The sequence below is a fragment of the Anoplolepis gracilipes genome, chromosome 5 (assembly GCF_047496725.1).
Source record: "Anoplolepis gracilipes chromosome 5, ASM4749672v1, whole genome shotgun sequence".
NCBI lineage: Eukaryota > Metazoa > Arthropoda > Insecta > Hymenoptera > Formicidae > Anoplolepis > Anoplolepis gracilipes.
In genome coordinates this window covers 3,370,437-3,391,815 of record NC_132974.1, presented here as the reverse complement: position 1 = coordinate 3,391,815, position 21,379 = coordinate 3,370,437, and the positions used below count along the sequence as shown (strand labels likewise).

At 31.2% G+C, this 21,379-nt stretch overlaps 1 protein-coding gene across 6 annotated transcripts in view; it reads left to right on the top strand.

Annotated features, from left to right (window-relative positions):
* Positions 1-21,379, top strand: part of Mp (collagen XV/XVIII-type protein multiplexin) — a 231,610-nt gene that overhangs the window by 202,867 nt on the left and 7,364 nt on the right. For 4 of the 6 annotated variants that reach the window (XM_072892639.1, XM_072892640.1, XM_072892638.1 and 1 more), the window contains exons 6-10: positions 5,352-5,432; positions 12,350-12,431; positions 13,151-13,245; positions 14,542-14,718; positions 15,095-15,292. In XM_072892639.1, the coding sequence (XP_072748740.1) occupies positions 5,352-5,432; positions 12,350-12,431; positions 13,151-13,245; positions 14,542-14,718; positions 15,095-15,292 (633 nt within the window). The remainder of the gene's footprint in view (positions 1-5,351; positions 5,433-12,349; positions 12,432-13,150; positions 13,246-14,541; positions 14,719-15,094; positions 15,293-21,379) is intronic. The other 2 variants (XM_072892641.1, XM_072892642.1) reach the window with 1 other exon arrangement.

Below are 21,379 nucleotides of genomic sequence, written 5' to 3'. Positions count from 1 at the left end.
CAACACATTTACTAAATTGTGAGATAAATATTACCTGAATTATTTTAAAGAATCATTGGTCTAAGGAATAATAAAACCGTTTATAATAAAAATAGTTTTGTTAGTAAATCAAGAGTTTCTTTTAATAAAGCATTTTTAGATGTGGGTTTAAATACGTACCTTTATTCCAACGTTGTATAAATTTAGTCCTAAACTTTTTGAACACATTCTATAATTATAGGTTAATAATAAATATAAAAAAAAACGAATAAAAATATAAATTTGTGATAGTAAATGTCATAACGTGAAAGAGTCAAGCTGTTTCTCATTCTTTTCTCCGTCGCGACGACATTTTAATTTCATGGGACGTTAAATATATTCTCAAAGACGAAAAGAGAGAGAAAGTAAAAAATGAAGAAAGTCTATAATAAGGAGAGAAAAAGAGAGAGCAGAATAACCGAGTCTCGGGAGTACGTGTGTGAGTATATGTATATATATATATATATATATATATATATATATATATATATATACATATGTGTGTGTTCTTTGATTATAATATAACCTCTCTATGGTTAATTAAAAAAAAATTGCAGCTTAAATTTTATATAAAAGATTAACCAACTTTTGCATAGTGCAAAAATTTTTAATTTTCTTACACTTTCGTGTAGAACAAATCTGACTTTGACTATGAATTTGTCTTTTTTTGGTCGTAATATGTAACAAATACAAATAATAACATTAATTCGCGATAAGAATTCTTATTCACGAATTAATTTGATAAAATTATTCGATGAAGACAATAAGAAAAGCATCATCACACCTTTTAGATTAAAATCAAGCGGAATCAAATACAAATCGAAATACTCGACGTCACTCTGTGATATCCCAATCAAACTTGGAACTTCCTATGAATTATTCATATTATAATCTAACTGAAATATTGGAGATACGTCATTGTGAAGTCGCCTGACTGGACATTGCGCAGACAAAATCTTTGAAAAACACTCCTACATTTTAAATTCAGTTATTTATATAAAGCGATTAAAAATAAACTTTTTTTAAAAGTCTAGCTAAAGATTTGTGTGTATGTGTTATAAAACTTATATAATCTTAAACAGATAAAACAGATAATTTTTTGCCAAACTTTAGAAAGGAGAATAAATTACTTAATCATCTAGTTATAGAAATGACGAAGAATGAATAATGTTTAATACGTAAGAGCAGCTCGAAGAATCCCGAGAAACTTTCATGAAACTATTACAGTGTATTTCGCGTAAAGTTTTTCGCGAGCAATCTTTATTAATAAAAAATCACAAATCTATGCTAAAGGTAAAGCGATTCTTATTTTGCACGCAGTCGCAATCGAATTCATTCGCGTTCACACGTATCACACGTAAATTTGTTCAAAGGCGGTTAAACGCATGCGCCGATATAATGCCCTCCTATAAAACGTAAACGTATCGAAAAAGGCATAAAATCCCGTGAGAAAAAGGGAGAGAAAAAAAAAAGAGCTGAACATCTCGGCGGCCGCTCGCGTAAATCGAGTTACCGCGCGCTTTATTTCGTTTTGCAACTCGCGGCAAGTTGAAATTATCGTTATTTGCAGCTAGCGACCATGAATTTAGAAGCAGCCTGTATATGTACGCGCGCAACGATAATTCGCAATCACGAATAACGTTAACCCTGTAGGTCTTATGTACCGCAAGGGTTATAGCGAGAGCGCTGTGCAACGACGTGTCCGTTTTCTTTTTCGCATAAAAAAAAGAAAATTATATTGCGCTTGAATAATGTTGTACATATATATGTATAAACATCTTTCGAATATGTAAGAAAATATTTTCTTATGCATACATATTTATTCTTAATTTTTTATAGAGAACTTTAAAAACTTTCATTTAAAGCATATAACATAGTTGGATACATCAGTATTTTCTCTTTGTCAAATAGAAAATTCTTTATTTTAATACTTATATATATATATATATACATATATAAAATTTATTGGAAATTTGAAGTTAATGCATCTCTAAAACCAGAATCGATATGTCCACGTGGCTTTATATATGCGTAACGGCGTGACAACCAAGAACAGGTGCGGCGATTTTTCAGTTTGTTTTACTGTTTAGCATCGCGCAAATAACGGGCGAACCCTATACTTACTCTTCGTTCTGTGGGATTTATATTACGCCACAAACCCAACCCTTTCACGGCTCTTGGCCGCTTCATAACATTTTCCTTCAGAAGATTTTACAACTTTCTGCTCCCTTATATATGCGATTCACACATTGCGTATCTTCGTTTCTCGCACATAACTCATGAAATTAAAAGTTTCTTCCAGAGATACTTTCTTCACATGTCTTTTAACGTAATATGTGTATTTGGAAAACATCAATCAAAATATGTCATAATCTGTTTAAGTCTACTATGGGAATTATGTACATATTTACATATATGCTCTGCGATAGTTTTTGAGTTATAAGCGATTACATGCACATGCACGTACAAAGTTTGCTAATAACAAAATCATGTAAAATTTGTACGCTCATTGACAGATCCGTAACTATACATACGTGCGTATCGATCTGTCATCTGTTATTGATTTTTATAAATCAGGTGATTTTGATTTTTACTGCACATATGATTTTATTATTTTTTATATGTCTAAGTACTACGTACGGCGGTTAGCTAATATTAATAAGTTATAACAATAGAAATATTAAATAGTAATATTAAAAAAATATTTAAGTATTAAATTATATATTTAACTATTTTTTAAATAACAATTTAAATGGAGTTAATTATTTATTACTTTTAAATACAATAATTTAAATGTAATAATTTTACACAATTTTTAAGAAATGAGCTTTATTTTTATTTTGATTGCAAAAATCATTTGTGGAAATCAATTTATTCATTACCTATCTTGTAAAAATTAATAATAGATGATAAATCGGTACGTGTGTAAGTATTGTTACGGATCTGAGTGCGGGAATTTTATACAATATCATTAACAAATTTTGTATTCAATCACTTATAATTCAAAAATTGTACTATTGTAGTCTCAAATTGCGGTAAGATTTTCTATTCCATTTTGTCTTTTTTACACTATGAAAATATTGTACGGAGGTTGTAAAACCTATATATTATTTATGTTAATTATATATAAATCATTTCGAAATAGTAAAGATCTCCAAAGAAAGATAGGGTAGATTTTCTTCTAAAATAAAAAAGAAATAAACATTGTTTCTTGCGAAACTTATAATTAGAATAAATTTTTCCTAATAAAACCGAGTTTAATCTTCCATATTCACTATATTGATTTATATCCAGTCTACAGGTTTTTCGCAAATTAAATTTTAAAAAAGAAGACAATAGAATGTTAATCTTCATTTAATTTAAAATAGGTATTTTTCCAAGAATTCTCTGATTTAAAAGAGAGAGAGGATTAATTATAAATATTAAATATCAAATTTCCAAAAGTTAATTTTATGAATATATTAAATATGTAACGATATTTTTAATGTTCTCTTCTCGTCAATTCTAAATTAAAATTGATTTAAAACTGACTTAAAATCGACTTTAAATTTTATCATGGATAATGCTACGTTTACTTTCTACTAATTCTAGAAAATTGTGTATACAACATCTTTTGTTACGCAAATATGATAAGCAGCTTTCTCAAAGAATCAGCATATTGTATGACTAATACTCTCGTACTTGAGTTCTAATCCATACCAGTTATCGTGAAATATTCACTGCACAAATGCAGCGATATTTTATCCCTCTATATCATCCCGAATATTTTGGGTTTGTCTGTGATCGAGGTCGAGTGCTCTTTCCTTCAAGTGCTTCGCTCTCGAAGATACGTTTATTCGATACCAGTTCCGAGAAATTTTAGGAAAATTCCGACATTTAAGCACAAATCAACGAGCACTAGCAGAGGAAGTATCCAAAAAAATGATATGAGATTACTAACGTATATGATGTTCAGATGTGTGGCAATCATCGATAGAAAAAACTAAGGTTAAATAAATTCTATTTCTTAAGTATGATTAAAGTTTATCGAAAACTGTAGAAATCAATTAATATATGCTATCTTGTTGAAAGAAATTAATTGCCAGTCAAATGCTAGTATTATGTAATAAACCGATTGACTCAATATGTAGCTTTCTCTGAAACTTCGATACGAGTATCAAGTTTGATAGACGAGTATATTTATGTATCTGCTCATTCTGTAGTCCGATATATATAGACTGCAACTGATTGGTACATGAAATCCTGGAATTATTGAAGGATACAGAATTCTAATATGTACTAAACACATATGTAACGCTACCCTATAGAAAATAAGATGAATCTAATTTGATTAAAATCAAATTATGTTACTAATTGCGCGCATTTAATATTTGTTGACGGCAATAATAAATATAATATCATATATAAAATATTTATATTCTTACTACACACTATTAAAATGTTTATTCATATATTGACACACTGTTAAGCGAAATTACAGATTTTCGAATCAACACGAGTTATACTGGCAATACCCACGATATGTTACCATATCCATTTCATGGTAAATGATTATAAATCGAGTATCCCGTTATATGTTGTGTGTGTGTGTGTGTGTGTGTATGTGTGTGTGTGTGTGTGAAATAATTTATCGCGCGTGCGCGTGTGTGTGTGCATATGTATGTGCGATGAATGTAATTTAAACATTCAATAGATATATAAAATAATGAATGCGTACATATAATACTAAAAAATATTTTAGTTTTGTTTTGACGATATTCTATTATAATATCGTAATATCATCAGTTTCAAATAAAATTTTACACGAGATTAAGATTAAACACATTATTAGACAAACTATTCTAATTTGTTAATAATTATTTGTTTTTTTTTTCTTTGCCATTATTGTAGCATGAATGTGAACCTATTTGAAAAAGGTGGGCGATAAATTATTTCACACACACATACATATGCGATTAATTAAAATAATTTCCTTCACGTATCGAGTATTCATATTATATAATATTTCCAGTGCATATTTCGAATACTCTTATAGCTCTTTCTCTCTCTCTCTCTCTCTCTCTCTCTCTCTCTCTCTCTCTCTCTCTCTCTCTCTCTAATAAAGTAGAAAACCAGCTAAAAGCAATGCTGCTACGAAATATTTTATTATTATAAACGTTTATGATATAGTAAACTTAAATAAACTTTTTTTTAGATTCTTTGTTGTTGTTTGTGTTTTTTATTTTTATGTTTATTATATCAATCTCGTTTAAGGAAACCATGTTTCACATCGCTCTCCAATAGGGATTTACAATTTATCGGTATTCATTCATTAATGCCATATGTTTTTATAGTTTTCAGCAGATGAAGAGCTCGGCTCTGGTGATTACGATCTCAACTTGTTCGATGGTTCTGGCAACGCTGATTTAAATAAGGTAGACGTGAGCCCGCCGCAAATTGCGTTCCGGCTCTGCTAAATTGTGACGTTACATTGACACTATACACACTAATTATTTTTTATACATTATATTACTAGATCACTAACTATAAGCGTTGATATGAAGCTTGGACAATTTACTAACCAGATTAAAAATCCGCATGAAACGTCACCATAAAAATAATCATTTGACGGGGAAGCGGTATTTAATATATAAACATGCCTGGGGATTCTCTAATCGCAAATATATTTTATATGCGTCATAAAGACAAATTATATTTCATCTTTTTTAATTTTTCACTTATTTTTTACGTAAATACTACTTAAAGAAAAACCTGATACATATATATTTATTTCATTAAATTAATAATAAAATTATAGTAAAAAAAAAAAACATTGTTCTCTTTAGTGCAACTAAATATATATATATATATATATATATATATATATATATATATATATAGTGTGTGTGTGTATTATTTTAGCTACATTAAAAAAGAATGTTCTTTTACTATAATATTTATTATGGTTTTATACTCTATCTATGCAACAACTTTACAATAAGAAAATTATAATAGAACATTGTTCTCTTTTAACGCAGGTTAAATAATACATATTTTTTTTATTTATTTTATTTCTTAAGTTATTTTAGTTACGCTAAAAGAGAATGATGTTCGTTCTACTATAATTTTATTATTGTAAAGTTGCATAGACCATTTATATATCGATGCATAAGATATTTCACTTTAATTTGCGCAAAAAAATACTTCTTACATTAAAGACAGATGTTATGATAACATGATAAAAATGAGATGTTATAGAAACACACACAAGTATAAATTTTTTTGCTTTAAAGCACATTAATTATAATTTAATTTTATTACTTAGAATTCTGACTTTATTTTATTAAATTAAAATAACTATACTATGTATCACGAGGTTCGTAAAGAATCTCTATCAAATTCAATTTTTTTTACCCGGTAATTATTGTAATACGATAAGTATCTCAAACACGTGTGTGTGTGTGTATATATAAAATTGCTATAATTTCTGTTCAATTTATAGATTATTGATTTCACAGATTCGCTGATAACATTACAGTATATATTCTCCAAATTAACTAATCCTTATAATGGACCAAAGTTTTAATGAGAACTTTCTTAAAAGCTGTCGGCCATTATAAGAAAGTAGAGAAGGGAAGGGAGAAAGAGAAACGAGAAATTAGGTTACGCGGATAATCTCGTAAATACCAAGAGGTTAATCTCTCTAAAATTCTGTTAGAATTTCGCATTGGCAACTTTGCTTACCCGAAATGTCTTGTCGCCGTTCTATCTTTGCCATCCATCCGCAGTCATTACGAAGTTGGCCGTAATCCGAATGAAATTTCGGCATGCTTTAGAAACAGTACGGATATAAATTAAGTCAAGCCATTAAGTTTACCTTCAAAAGAAATATGCTTCAATATATCGCGAGTATCGCAGTAAATCTGCGGAGTGCTTTTATAAAATAAATAATTCTGAATTAAGAGCATTATAAAATGAACAAATTCGATTGCTCGATTTATAATTTAAACCGCATGCATATTACATTAATTTTTTTAATTAAATGAAAACTTAATGTCCAGAAACTTTTTCGAAAAATCTCCAGGAAAATCAGTTTGTAGCACTAATCGAATCGATCGTTTTTAACAGTGATTTTTGAAAATCAATTACTTCTTTCTATTAATGCCGATCGAAAATCATGCAAAATTCACATTATGAGTATGTAAATGAAATACATGTGCGTAAGAAGAATTCTATCCGGTATACTTCTGGAAGTAAATTACACGCACAGCTCAACAGGCTAACTTCCGGTAAGCCGCAGCGATGCGTTTAATGCGTCGCATAGAGACGAGAACTCTCCCTTTTCCCATTAAATTTCGTAATAAATTGACGATCCACTACATGTGCGTTATATATATATATATATATCCTGCCATTTCGGAGGTTGAAGCGCGAGTTTCCGTTACAACGATCGGCGATCTGGTACCGAGCCAATAGTATTTTGATGAACATATCTTCGCCTTCGACCCAGTTCCCAACGCTTTTATCGTTTACTAAAGTCATTAAGTCAATCCGATTCGCATATACTGGATATACGTCTTTCCGTCCACCGGAAATGGTTGTCGGTATTTTTCCACTTTGCTCTGCATGCTGCAAAATTTTTAATATGCTTTTACTGACATCTCTCTTTTCCAAGTGCGTTGCAATATTGAATCTACGATATGGCAGCAAGAAATAAAGCAATTACATCGGTTTTATAAACGACATATAACTATTAACCTGCAGTTCATTTTATGATTCAATTTAATTTAATAGCTTATTTTAATAATTCAAAATCGTATTAGCTTACTAATTCAATTTTCATTTCCGTTCTGATTTTCTTAAAAGTGATATTGGTTCCTCTCTTTATTAAAAAAATTGACAGTTGTTAAAAGATAAATACATTCTATTCATTATTTATTATGTCAAATAATAGTGCTTTTGATAACTCTTTTCAAATTATTATTTCAAATAATAATTTTAACTTTTGTGTTTTATAAATAAATATTATATGTATATATATTTGTGTAATTATTATTCTCACGGGAGAATAAATTTTTAAATAATATTTTATTTAAATAAGACTATTTAAATAATTATTTTCAACAATGTATTTGTATTTAAAATACATTCACAACTACCTATTAATATCTCATTATCACGATAAATATACATTTGATATCAAGAGTTATTTCTTTTATTTAAAGATGATATATGATGTTGTTTCGAGTTGAGAATTTTCCATTAATTATATAGGTTGGAGGTATGAAAAAAATGATATTAATTAACTGATTTATCATAATCAAATATATACCCATTTTTACGTAACAATAAATTCCTAACAATAAATAAACAATTAACTCCTTGAGTCAATTCTGATTTGACCTTTAATCTGTTCTATCGCATAGATATATTGACCAAATAATAGTGCATATATTCTTATACTAACAATCCCAACACATTATCACGAATCCTTGGCGAGAAATCCTACCTTCTTTGCGCTTGAAAATTCAGAGGAAGTTGTGGCGCAAGGTTTTTCTCGCACGCGGGAGAAAGAGCGGAATTTATTTCACCTGTAAAATCCCGCACTCTACGAAAAGCTTCGAGAATGTGCGGTACGGTTTGGTGCCGAAATGCAAAGACGTGGTCGTGCTTAGGAGGGCTGATCAAGTGTATACCGGGTGAACGATTTCGATGATACGCCCGTAGCAACGTATCGTTACAGAGCTACGTGTACTATGATCATACGGCAGGTGTGTGTTACTTTACTGTATGCGTGTATGTGTGTATGTGAATGTCGAGTAATTCCACCATCCTGAACGTATATGGAAAAAAAGCACGAATTAAACATGACGAGCGTTTGCAGCTAAAACTTCATTCGCTGAAACTGAAACCCCACTCAAATTCCCAGCGCGCACGTTTTCCTCGGTTTGCGATATATGTAACTTTCTGTCTGTGTATGTATATAAGTCAAAATACATAATTATTCAAGTTACGCTGATCGTGCACTGTAAATTTCGCGTGGCCGTAGGAGTTTGAAATAACATAAGAATTACGGATTATTATTGTGTAAGGCTATATATATGACGGAATCGGACAAACGGTAAAGTAACAACAATCGATTAATCGTAGCTTTTCGGAGTGTTTTCTTTGTGCAACACTTGTATTAAAATAATAACAAGAAATATTATGTTATTATGTAACTTTCCATTATAATATATACCGTGTGTTGCTGCAGTATTATTATTTTATTTTCTAAATTCTCGTTATATGATATTATATTCTCAAATGCACATTGTAATCGTAAATAACTGTATTATGTCCTTAAACAATAAATGGTATTTATTTAAATGCGACATTATAAATCCACCGCAACGTGAAATAAGCGAATCCGTTTGCAATAAATGTAAGCTACATACCGATGCTGAGAGTACTCCTTTTGTTTTATTCGATCCTACGTGTGATTGCAATTGCAATTGCAACAGATGCGACAAATGTATTTTTTGTTCGTACGCACGCGTATTGGTGACGTTTGAATACGCAACGGGGCTGTTAAAAAAAATGTTACAAAATCCGCATTCAAAAAAATCAAAATCTTTATTGTAACGAAAAATACGATCCGCTATGAGAAGTTTTCTTTCATTAAATCATTTTAGAAAAATATTGGATTGTGTCGAAAAAAAGTATTGGCAAGAAATAATAGATTGAAAAAATATTGACCTATTTGTGCATTCGTAATACAATGAGTGACTGCAAATAATTCTATTTAAAAAAAAAATCGAATTGAGCACTCTAAAAATGAATAACATTGTAATTTACTTAATAAAGATATTAAATAAGTATTGTCTTAAATGCTTTCATATCTACGTATTCATTCCAAATTCCAAGTATTTACGAATTATATATATATATATATATATATATATATATATATATATACAAGTGCATATAGATGACACAAATTATAATCAAATTTTTTTATTTGTATGACTGACTTAAAACCATATATTGCGTTTTAAGTTTTATAAATAATTTTATCTACACAGTTGGAAAATTTGTGTTAAATTTAACACAAATCGCATGTCCCAAACGGTCCACAGAAATTTTTCTGTTTATTTAACATATTAGGCATATGTTAAATAGTAACATTAATATTATGTTATATTTTAACATAAAAATAAATGTAAATTTCATAGTTTGACATAATTTTTGTGTGAAAATTTAATGAGTAAATAATGTTAAAGTAACATGTAATATATATATGTTACATTAACATTATAATTATGTTAATATAACACGTTATATATGTTACATTAACATTGCAAAAATCTGCTTTGTTTTAAAAAGTATATATATTATTATTAATTATTGTTATATTTTAACGAAGTACTAAACATGTTGTACGCGTACACAAAATTAAAAAAAAAAAGTATTATATAGTATCTAATATTTAATTTTATGGCTAAAATTAAATATTATATAGATATTATATAATACTACAAATCAAATATAAAAATTAAGTTTTATAGCAATGTTCTACATATAAATTACAATTTTATTCTGCGTATGTATATAATAGTTTAATTCTTTTTTTAATTTTGTGTACGCGTAAACAGGTTCAGTATTTCGTTAAAATATAACAATAATTAATAATAATATACATACTTTTTAAAACAAAGCAGATTTTTGCAATAATTTTTCGATACACTGGCATTATGCGAAGTACACGTCCAGATACGTCAAGATCACGTTGAGAAGTGACAATATTAACAGTCACTCTTATAGAATAAACTCAACATTTTTTTCTGTAAATTTTAACAAATAAATTCTGTCACTAATAATTCGAAACATATTTATAATGTAAAATTAAAAATACATGCACATTGTGTTATTTTTACACTCTTTTTTAGTTATTTTAATAATTTAACAATTGACTTGAATTAACAGAACAGTTTTATGTTAAATTAATAAGTAAATGTGTTAAATTTTAACATAAAAATTTTAACCAGTAAAATTTTTAACAAGAAAATACAAATTTTCCAACTGTGTATAAAATAATTTTAAATTTTTTAAATAATTAATTAGTAGACAATTAATTTTACTATGCAAGGAGTCAATTTTAAAGCTTATTGAATAAATTGTAAAAGCTATGTAAACGCACAGAAAATAAAATATTTTAGGATCTCATTAAACCATATTAATTTCAATCTTGCGCATTAAATATTCCTAATCTAATTTATCTTCTCTGTAATATTATATATTTCTTTTATAATATTAATATTACATATCAGATATAAAAAAATTTCAGAAATCCAAAATTGTAATTTCGACGAATTTGAACGAATTGTAACAGATTTCTTGAAGTGGGGAATGATATTTTTTGTAATAATGCAAGAACGCGTTCGATCGGTGAAAAATCCTAACCGAACGTCGACTCAGCCCGATAAAGCGCCGTCGTTACCGATAATTATCGGAAAATACTTAGGGCTGGTGTCATGTGTGCTAACCATACTGCCTGATTGGCTTGGAAGTTCATTAATCACCGTCACTGCTTGATGTATTATTCGCTTTTAACGTACAAGACAGGTCCGGTATCACGTCTAGAGAACTTTACTTGGGCATTGCATTGTTCACAACTGGCGCATGCGATCATTTATACTACTAGCTAATAATTTGCGACAGCAGGCCATGACAAGATCCGGATCGGGACGATGAAACGTAAGAGCAAGATATCGTTTGTAAGATTGTCTCGTCTCACATGTATACGTCATATTAATAATACTTTACTTATTTCTTACTCAAACATATATTATGCTTTTTTACGTTTTGTTGGGTGTATATGTGTGTGAGGGGGAGGGGAGGGGGAGTTTTTGAATTTCATCATTTGTACATAATTACAGATTCATTTCAGGCCAATCTTTATTCTCGTTTCTTGTCAGAACACTACGAAAGTTTTCGTTAACGTTGTTTCATGAATTTCAATGATGTTATACAAACACAACGTAAATATTTGGTGCCCTTTCGCGAAGCTAATCAAAAACAGTCGACACATTGCCGCGTGTCGCATCAACATTGTGGTTCACACAATATACATACTTGTAATTTGCATATAAAATAACTAATCAGCAAACGATCGATAAACCAGCCGCGTTGTTTTATCATCTTTGTCGTAACCAAATGCTGTAAATAATATCCCTGCTGTATTTGTTATTCGCACGCCTGCATCAAGTCTCGAATTGACAATCGACGATGACGACTTCGATAATCGTCCTATGTATCGCTGACAGGATAACATAATTCGATCTTATCGGCATTGCTTATAATACATTTTCAGATCAGTCGAGATGCGGACGAAGACAAAAGCGAGGAGAGTAACCCACCGCCATTCATCACGCCCCCGCCTCCGAATCCAGATTGTGAGTAAGACTATCAAACATTAATCGCAATAATATCATCGTAAATAAAACGTCCTAGTTAATATTCTTTGGTTTGTCTAAATATTAAAGATATAGAAAAAATAATCGATTTACGAAATTATCCATGCTTTGTTTGAATTGAACTAAATTAATTAAGATTATTTGCACCAATATTTTTTAAGTCAAATGATTGATATTACTTATTCGATATTTCTATTTTTTTTTATTCCTTGTCACACTTAGCATAACAAGGAATTAAATCTATCTTATTTATTATTATATTTTAATTTTTCTTTTAATTAAAGTAAAAAGTTTTGTATCGATTTTTTTATCATTATCATATTCACGATATTTTTCCAATCTATTGCAAGTATAAACTATCGATTCAAACTCATCAAATAATAATGTATCGTAATGATGTTTTGAGATAATCTAAGAGTTCTTCAATGCACGAGAACATCAATGTTTCCTCTTTTTTTTCTAAATCTGATATTCCTAGTAAAGATGGGGTGGCGCGTTAAAAATCGTTTATTAATTTCGCCATAGCTATGTCGATGGGCACCGTCAACTTTGGAGGTATCGCGTCGAAGAAACGATGATAAAATATGAAGTAAACTTTTTTAATCTACTTTTCGCGCGCATAAATCATCCCGGCGTGTCAAAGTAGAGAGTGACGAAGTTGCGCGGACTTACGGACATATTCGTTCCTTTTTTTTCAGATAAAGGTCCAAAAGGTGAAAAAGGTGACAAAGGGGATAAAGGGGAGAGCGTCAGAGGGCCTCCAGGCCCTCCAGGCCCGCCTGGTCGCGATGAGGTAAGTGCATTACTCAAGACTTCTTTATAAGTTAATTAAAATATAAGTGATCACAAAAATTATTATAATTACTTCTTATTTCGATTATTTTTTATTGCTTTTTTCAATAATTTCTAAACCGATATATTTGAATAATTAATAGAAATTAAATAACCGATTAAACTCATAATGATAATTGCACTTATATTAAAAAGTTAATCTAATTGATGAAAGATATGTTTTTTTTTCATCGTAGTGACCATCTATTTTGATATACTGAGTTTATAAGTTCATAAACATCTTTATTTCAAAGAACAGAAAAGATGCTAATGACATATGGCAATAAATATTTTATAATACAAAAAGATTTACATATATGTGTATGTTATTGACTAAAAAATAAGAAGTAAATTATATATTTTATCTTATTTCAAAATGTATAGATCTGTGTACGAAATAATATATCTATTAGACTATATTTTATCTCAATGCATTCCTCGCGTATATAGCAATATTGATTACTTATGAAAGTTTCTTAATAGAGGAAATATTATTTCCTAATATAGTGGGGTATAGACATCTCGTTAAATTAACTGTAGGAACCGCGATCGCATCCGCAACTATCCAAGCGCCAGACACGATATTGAAGGCAGCCTGAATACGCCTGAATCCGGGATCACTCATTTATCTTGTTATTCGCATGAGTCAATTTAGCATCGACGCTAGAGAACCAGTGCCTGTCGCATGTAACACTGATTACAACCAAAACCGCTTTCACGGTATTTACTATCTTCCGCCGTTATTTTAGTATACAGTATATGTATATTTACTCGCTACTAGACACCATTAAAATTTGATTATATCGCCGTGTAAGAAATTAATGACAAGTTGCGTAAAAGTTAAACTAAAAAGAAGAATAAGAAATATAAAAGCGTAATTGTTAATGTTACTTTCCGTTTTACTATTTAAGTTGATTTACTACTTGAGTCAGATTATTATATAAAATATTACTACTGATAATAATTTAATATATTATTTTTTGTTTGTAATATATTAATATATTTTTATTATTATTATTTATATTACTATAACACAAAAATAATTTATTTTATGATACTCATAAGTAACAATTATATGTACATATAATTATAAATATTATTGTTAATATATACTGCATATTGTTCATTGATTTGCTTAAATAAAATTATAAATTATAATGATAATTTTCATAAATTACTGAGAAAATGTAATAATTTTAAATTTTATTTTAAATTTAAATAATTTTAAATATAATTTTTAATATTGATCTTTTTAAAGGATTGGCTAATGAAGATACCACAGGGACCACCTGGTCAGAAAGGAGACCCTGGCACTTGCATCTGTAACGCTACGGCCTTAATGTCTTCCTTTACGATGCCGAAGATGATACAAGGACCGAAGGGTGAGCCAGGAGTGGCGGGATCGGAGGGCAAGCAAGGCTTGATGGGTCTCACGGTAGCGATTTTTGTGTTCTACATATATTCCGGAATATTATTAATCAAAGAGCTAGAAAATGATATAGCCATTTATATGTTTTTATTCTAACAATTGTATAACAAAATTAAAATATAATATATTATATCTCTACCTCATAAAAAACAAACTAGTAGTAGTGGAATGATTATTAATATTATAAGATTAGTATAAATTATATTTATTATACTTGAATTCTAGAATTTCTCAAATTTTTTCTTTTCTGTCTTTTCGCATTAAATGTCATCAATCGTTTCGGTTTAAAACTACATATTTATATCAATCTCTGGCGCTTTAATTCTTTGGGGATATGTCATATCGTTGTGCTTAATTACAAGGTCTAACGTTATGACTTCAGGGTGTTGCAGGACAACCAGGGGAAAGAGGGCTGCCCGGTCCGTCCGGGGTGAAAGGTGACAAGGGTGATATTGGAATACCGGGGCCGGAAGGTCCCCAAGGTCAGAAGGGCGAACCGGGTCGCGATGGAATTCCCGGTGAAAAGGGCGCACAGGGTCCGCCGGGACCGCCTGGGAAAGGAGAATTTTCTAGCTATGACGTAAGTAGATTACCACGCCTGAATATGATCTGTCATGCCAAGGCCGAAAGCCGAGTTAAAATATTTTCCCCGACGCTTTCTTCGCGGCTTGCACTCACTATTTCTGCTTACCCCGCGAGATTTTCTTTATGCCCATTATTTCCGGCGACAAGTTGCAATCTGCATAAAACTTTCGTCGAGATTTTTTTTTTATTATTTGCTTTCTATTATCCTCAATTTACTAATGGCCGCGCGAGCTGTTGTAACGAAAATGAGGCGATAATGATTATGAGAAACTTTATCCTCTTTATAATTTATTAAAAAATCTTTTTTTTTTTAACAATGTCATCTAACATAATATTAAATAGCTTATGTGAACTGTATAACAAAATACATTTAATAACAGAGCAAACTGATTATTGACATTATTATAAAATTTAAACCTTGAAAAAAAAATTCATTATAGTTATCTAAAGATAAGCAGCAAGATAATGAAAACAAAGTGAATGTTCGGTTAAATGGTTTCTGCTAAATAGCAGCGATATGGAAATGAAAATAGGAAAAGTGGAGAGTGATACGATAAAATGTTAACACGAGGGATATGACATTGAAGAATTCCTACTAGAGAAGAACATTTATTGTGTACGCGATTACTGGGAAGTAGCGGAAATTCAAGTGCGCTCAACCGTACGAAATCGTCGTTATAATAAGCAGATAAGTATCTTCATTCAAGAAATTTTCATTATCCGCGTATGAATCTAACTCAGTCGTATTGTTCGCTATTTTCCTGAAACGGACACGCGGCAACGAGAAACTCGGAGGGAAATGGAGACTATATCTTTTCCCGCGAAATCGTCGGGCTTATTATCAAAAGTATGCTATTTAAATATCGCATTTGATACCATCCATTGTGCATGAACTCAGCAAATGATCTCAGTTAGTCATTTCTTATTCATATTGGCGGATATTGTATATATATATATATATATATATATATATATATATATATATATATATAAATTATTTGAATAAACATCCTTTCAAATAATTGTGAAAATTTATACAAGCGAAAATATATGCTGAAAGTACTTTCTCCTAACAATAAGAGACTAATTGGTTTCGTTATAATAAAAAATTCGAGTTATTTAAAAAATAATGCAATGCAAGATTTATGCAATGAATTTAAATCGAGAAATGTGATTACAATAATAATTATATTGATTAGGTACATCGTTTTATCAAACAAACATCAGATATTTATTACACTAAACATGTATAAAGTTCCGATACTCTCATAAAAGAATGCGAATATCCAATTTATGTGAGCTTCTTGAGAAAACGGTAATATTATTGCAGTATTATCCACACTATCACATGTTTCGAAGTGCATGAAAATGCACTGCTCCCTCGTGCAGCCGCTTTTACGTGTACCGGAACGACAACTACTAGCGATCCTACCTCACTGTCGTAGGACGACGCGACAAGAAATTCGTTGAATGGAAATGGAACGCGTATCGCTCCGCAGGGAATAAGAAACCGTGCACGTAATAACGGCCGAGTTGTAAGTCCAACCCTCAACCTCTCCTCCCTTTTCTCGTACACGTACTCTCGTTTCCCGTTGTGCCTTCTCTCTTTTTCTCTCTCTTCCCCTCTTTTCCCTCTCTCGCATTCTCGTTGCAATTTGCCCTGATCCATTCTTAACAACGCGATGAGTCTTACTCAACTTTTTACCAGCCACAAAAAATGGTTATGAATCGTGCTGACAGGCTCACGATATTAAAACGATGTACGCATGCAAGTACATCTGCATACGCGCGATATTGATGGCGGTAAAAATTTTAGCGAGAACTCTCCGTATGAGCGACGTGCTTCACAAGGATGCTACATGGCTCGAGAAATTCCTGAATTTTTCCGGTTTTCCCGATAAATAAACTCTTCTCTCTCCCCGACCTTGCGCAACGGAGCGTAGTTGCAGCATTTCCGCTTTTCTTCGTAGCTACAACGTTTCAAGGAGTACGAAAGAAAACTCAATTGATAACGACAAAATAAAAAAAATAATATATATATATATATATATATATATATGAAAAAAACGAATATTATTTCTTATGATAAATGTAATTAATATAGCATTGAAACATTGAAATAAATAGAGAGTGCTTGGTAAATGATTTCTATTAAAAAATCCAAAAGCTTTTTTAAAATTTTTAATAAATCCCCTTACTTTTTCAATATAGTCAATCTGTCATTTTCCCAATCTTACGCGAGGTTTTCCGATTTTCTAGACTCGTAACAATTCTTTCGGGCAGACACTCATTTCTGCAACACTCGGAGAACAGCAGCAGCTATCTCGCGAAACGAGTTAAATCCACTTAAGATTGATATTCTACGCTGTCAAAGTCGGCGGGGAGGTCCAATTTCTGAAACGCGCTTCCGGCCACGGGTGGGAAAAGAAATCTCCGCGCTGTCGCGGAAACATAACGATTCTGTCGCGCCTCAAACCGTCAATTTACCCCCGGAGATACGGTCGTTTTTCACCTTGTTCTCTTGTTATGCGGCCTCTCTCGTGGAGGAAAAGCGCGGCGACGCGCGCGGAAATATAGTGGCAGAGCGGAGGGCATCGCATCGTCGCGCTTATCGGACCGCATCGCTCCGCTTTATCCACGACACAAGCCCGTGTGATGCAGATGCGCCCGCATACCGTTGCAAAAGATCGGTGTGGTGACGCAATATTTATCTCGCCCTCATACTCGGCTATGAGAAAGATCGTGGAAAAAAAGAAAAAGAAGAGAATGCAGAGTACGTTACAACGATTTCTGTTTTCGTGCCACTGACACGTTTCCAAATGTTACACTGTCCGGGAAAAAAAAAAAGAAAAGATTAATCCAACCCGGTAATTGTTGAGATGTCTCACAACAGAAGAAAAATCTCGTTAATCTCGAAACTGAGAGCGCAGAAAGCACGGAAGAAGTTTCCTATCGCTGCAACCATAGATAAGAATTAATATACACTTATTTTACAATATATTGTGACGAATAAATATAAAAAAAAACATAGCATGCCACCAAAATTTTTCGATTAAATTTTTTTTATCGAGTGTCAATTTGATACGTCCAATATCGTGGTGTTTTCAAATTTCGTTTTTTATTTATTTAGAAACGCGAATGATAATATGGATGTGTCGACATGATGCTCTGAAAAATGATTGTATTTAATATTGCTTCTGGTTTAAATAATTAAATCTTAAGAAAATGGATGTTGATTTTTTACTTTAAATACAAAATTATAAAAATACTTTAAACATGTATGTTGCAATATTTCGTATCTACAAATCTTTCTGTATATAATTTACTACGTTATAACCTAACGGAGAGATGAGAACTTTGCGAGCTAGATTGCACTGCCCATATTGTATACGCGATATATGTATTTTCGCGCTATGGCAATATCAGTTATTCGGATACAAACTGTAAAGGAAACATACGTCTTTACGAGATAACGAAACGGTAAGCTTCCAGCTTGTGCTCGGGAGTTGAGGAAAATCACGAGTGATATACAACGACCTACATTGTCGGATATACACGTTGTTGCTTGCAGAGCGAATGGGGATACGCATTGTGACAATGAGGATGCGCTGCTGTTTAATGCCCGTTAGCGCCAGCTGTATTCCATTGATAAAGATCCCCAAGAATCTGCATGGATAACGTCCAAGTCATTATAATGTTCCGGATTGTCGGTTCCAAATCCGCCGCTCTTTCGTTTGATAATCTTATTCCACGACGTCATTAATCCATTTGCCACAGAATGCAAAGTAATTTAGGGACATTTCGACATACTCTAAGATAAAAATATTAATTTTGGATTAATAAAAAAGTATTTTGATGTTTCAAAAATTGAAATAACTATTTTAATCTTCCTTTTTTATACATATATTATAAGATTAAAATAAGAAATAAATTTGGCTATTCCTAAATTACACTCTTGTTATTATATTAAGTGACTCACATAAAGAAATTTAAACATTTTATTCCATTAACGCTGAAATAAATTTGGCAGAAAATACACTTTTGAAAATTAGATAAAATACGGTCAAGTACGAATAAATAAAGCTGCCTAAATAAATTTTTACAAAGTTCAATTTTTTTCCGTAATACTCATATTATTCTGTAATACTCGTATACATATATTTTTGTTTGAAAATTATTTTTTATATTCTCTACAATATTTCAAATCCCAATTGTATTCATTCATTTCGTTATAATATAAACGCTCCAAATAGCGTTTTTGAGATTTAAAGTTTTATAATATCACGAAATTATAAAAATGTCAAAATCAGTCATATATTGAAATATTCTTTAAATTGTCTTACAAACATATTTTTTTAAATAAAATCTAAAAAAATTTCTAAATTAAAATTCGATATCAGATTACACATTTTTGTTATTTTTAGTTATATATTCTTTTTTCTTGATCCAAAATACTTGGTCTATTTTTTTATAAAAATGTCGAAAAACCATTGATTTCAGATAATTAGAAAATGATATATTTTATTATCTATGAAAACATATTTATAATTTAAAGTTTTCTTTTCCTGAAGGCTCAGCTAAAATATTATCTAACAATAAGTCGTACCTAATAAACTTGAAAGGCGTATTTAGGTCCTATCTCTATTTTTATAAATAATACGATATTTGAATTCGTACACTTAATATTTAATAATTATCCCGATTTTTCTTTTATATTATTTTGATGCTAGCACATTTAGAATTTCCTTTAATATCACAAGCATAAGAAGTAATGAAGAGCATTTAACCAATTGATTTTGTCCGCAAATAGTTTAATCGCATTATCAAAACAATTTCATACAATGTACTCAATAACTGTGCGATCGATCGCGAAGATGCAAAACTAAAATGGAATGGTTTAGGACGAAAACACGTATTGGCAAGAACAAGGCAAGAAATATTTCACGGTAGGATCAAAGACCAAAGCCTGTCGTTGAGGCAGTTCATGCAAAGACAGACACACGCATACTAGCAACGGTTATCTTACGTGACCTCGCCCCGCGCCAGTCCTTCCTCGGATGTGCAAGAGCCCGATTTCCCCGGGGAATACAGAAACCAATTTCTAGGCTGTGCTACTGCATGCACCGGTTAGGTGTGTGCTAGGTAGTAAGGAAGGAAGGCTCAGGGATGCGCTCGACTGTTGCATCCCAGTACGTCGTTGAAGAAGCGCTCGGTAACGCTCGATCGAGATGCTCGCGCGTTTCGACGTGCGTGCATCGAGATGTTCGCACGCCGATCAGTTCGCGGCAGATGTTTCTCAGCGAATCCGCCACGGCTCGGGATTTGAATGAATGGAAACAGAGCAGAGGAAATTCGGGAATCGTATTAAAGCTGGAGAGAACTGCTTTAAAACAGAAGCGGATTTATAGGCGCGCACGGTACACGCGGAAGCAGAACTCGATACCAGTGAGAGTACCATCGAATTCCGACAAAAAAATATGCATTTTATGACCTAGTTTTATGATTTGAAAAGACTTTGATAAATTTCCACTGCAAGCGAAATCTCTCTCTCTCTCTCTTTTCTCTTTCTCTATATTAATTAAGATATTAATTATACTTTTTAATTTGGCTGTGTACTGTATATTGAATATACATATACGTACAATATTACAACAATATTAAATGTTAATGAATTATGAACCAAACACTGTAAATTGCATCAGTTAATATTGTTGATATTTATTGAGTACATAATATGAAATTATTTTTGATAACACTCCACGTGTTGCAAAGTAAAATAATATAACGTGAAAATAATCGTTAAATTTATAAAGATAAGAATATACATTTATAAAAATATCGATATAGTCGAATGTAGAAGATGAAAGAGAAGCTACCTATATACATATATCGTTATTCTGTCAATAGCCGAAGAAGTCTAAAAGTTTCAAACTATTCGCGAGAAGTTCTGAATGGATATGACGAACGATGAAACGAACGGTGGCGTTGATATATAGATATACAGAAATCGCGCGCGCGACATGATTTATAGCGGAATGCCATACTAATGCGAAAAAGAGAATAATCGTCTTTCAGAAAGCAG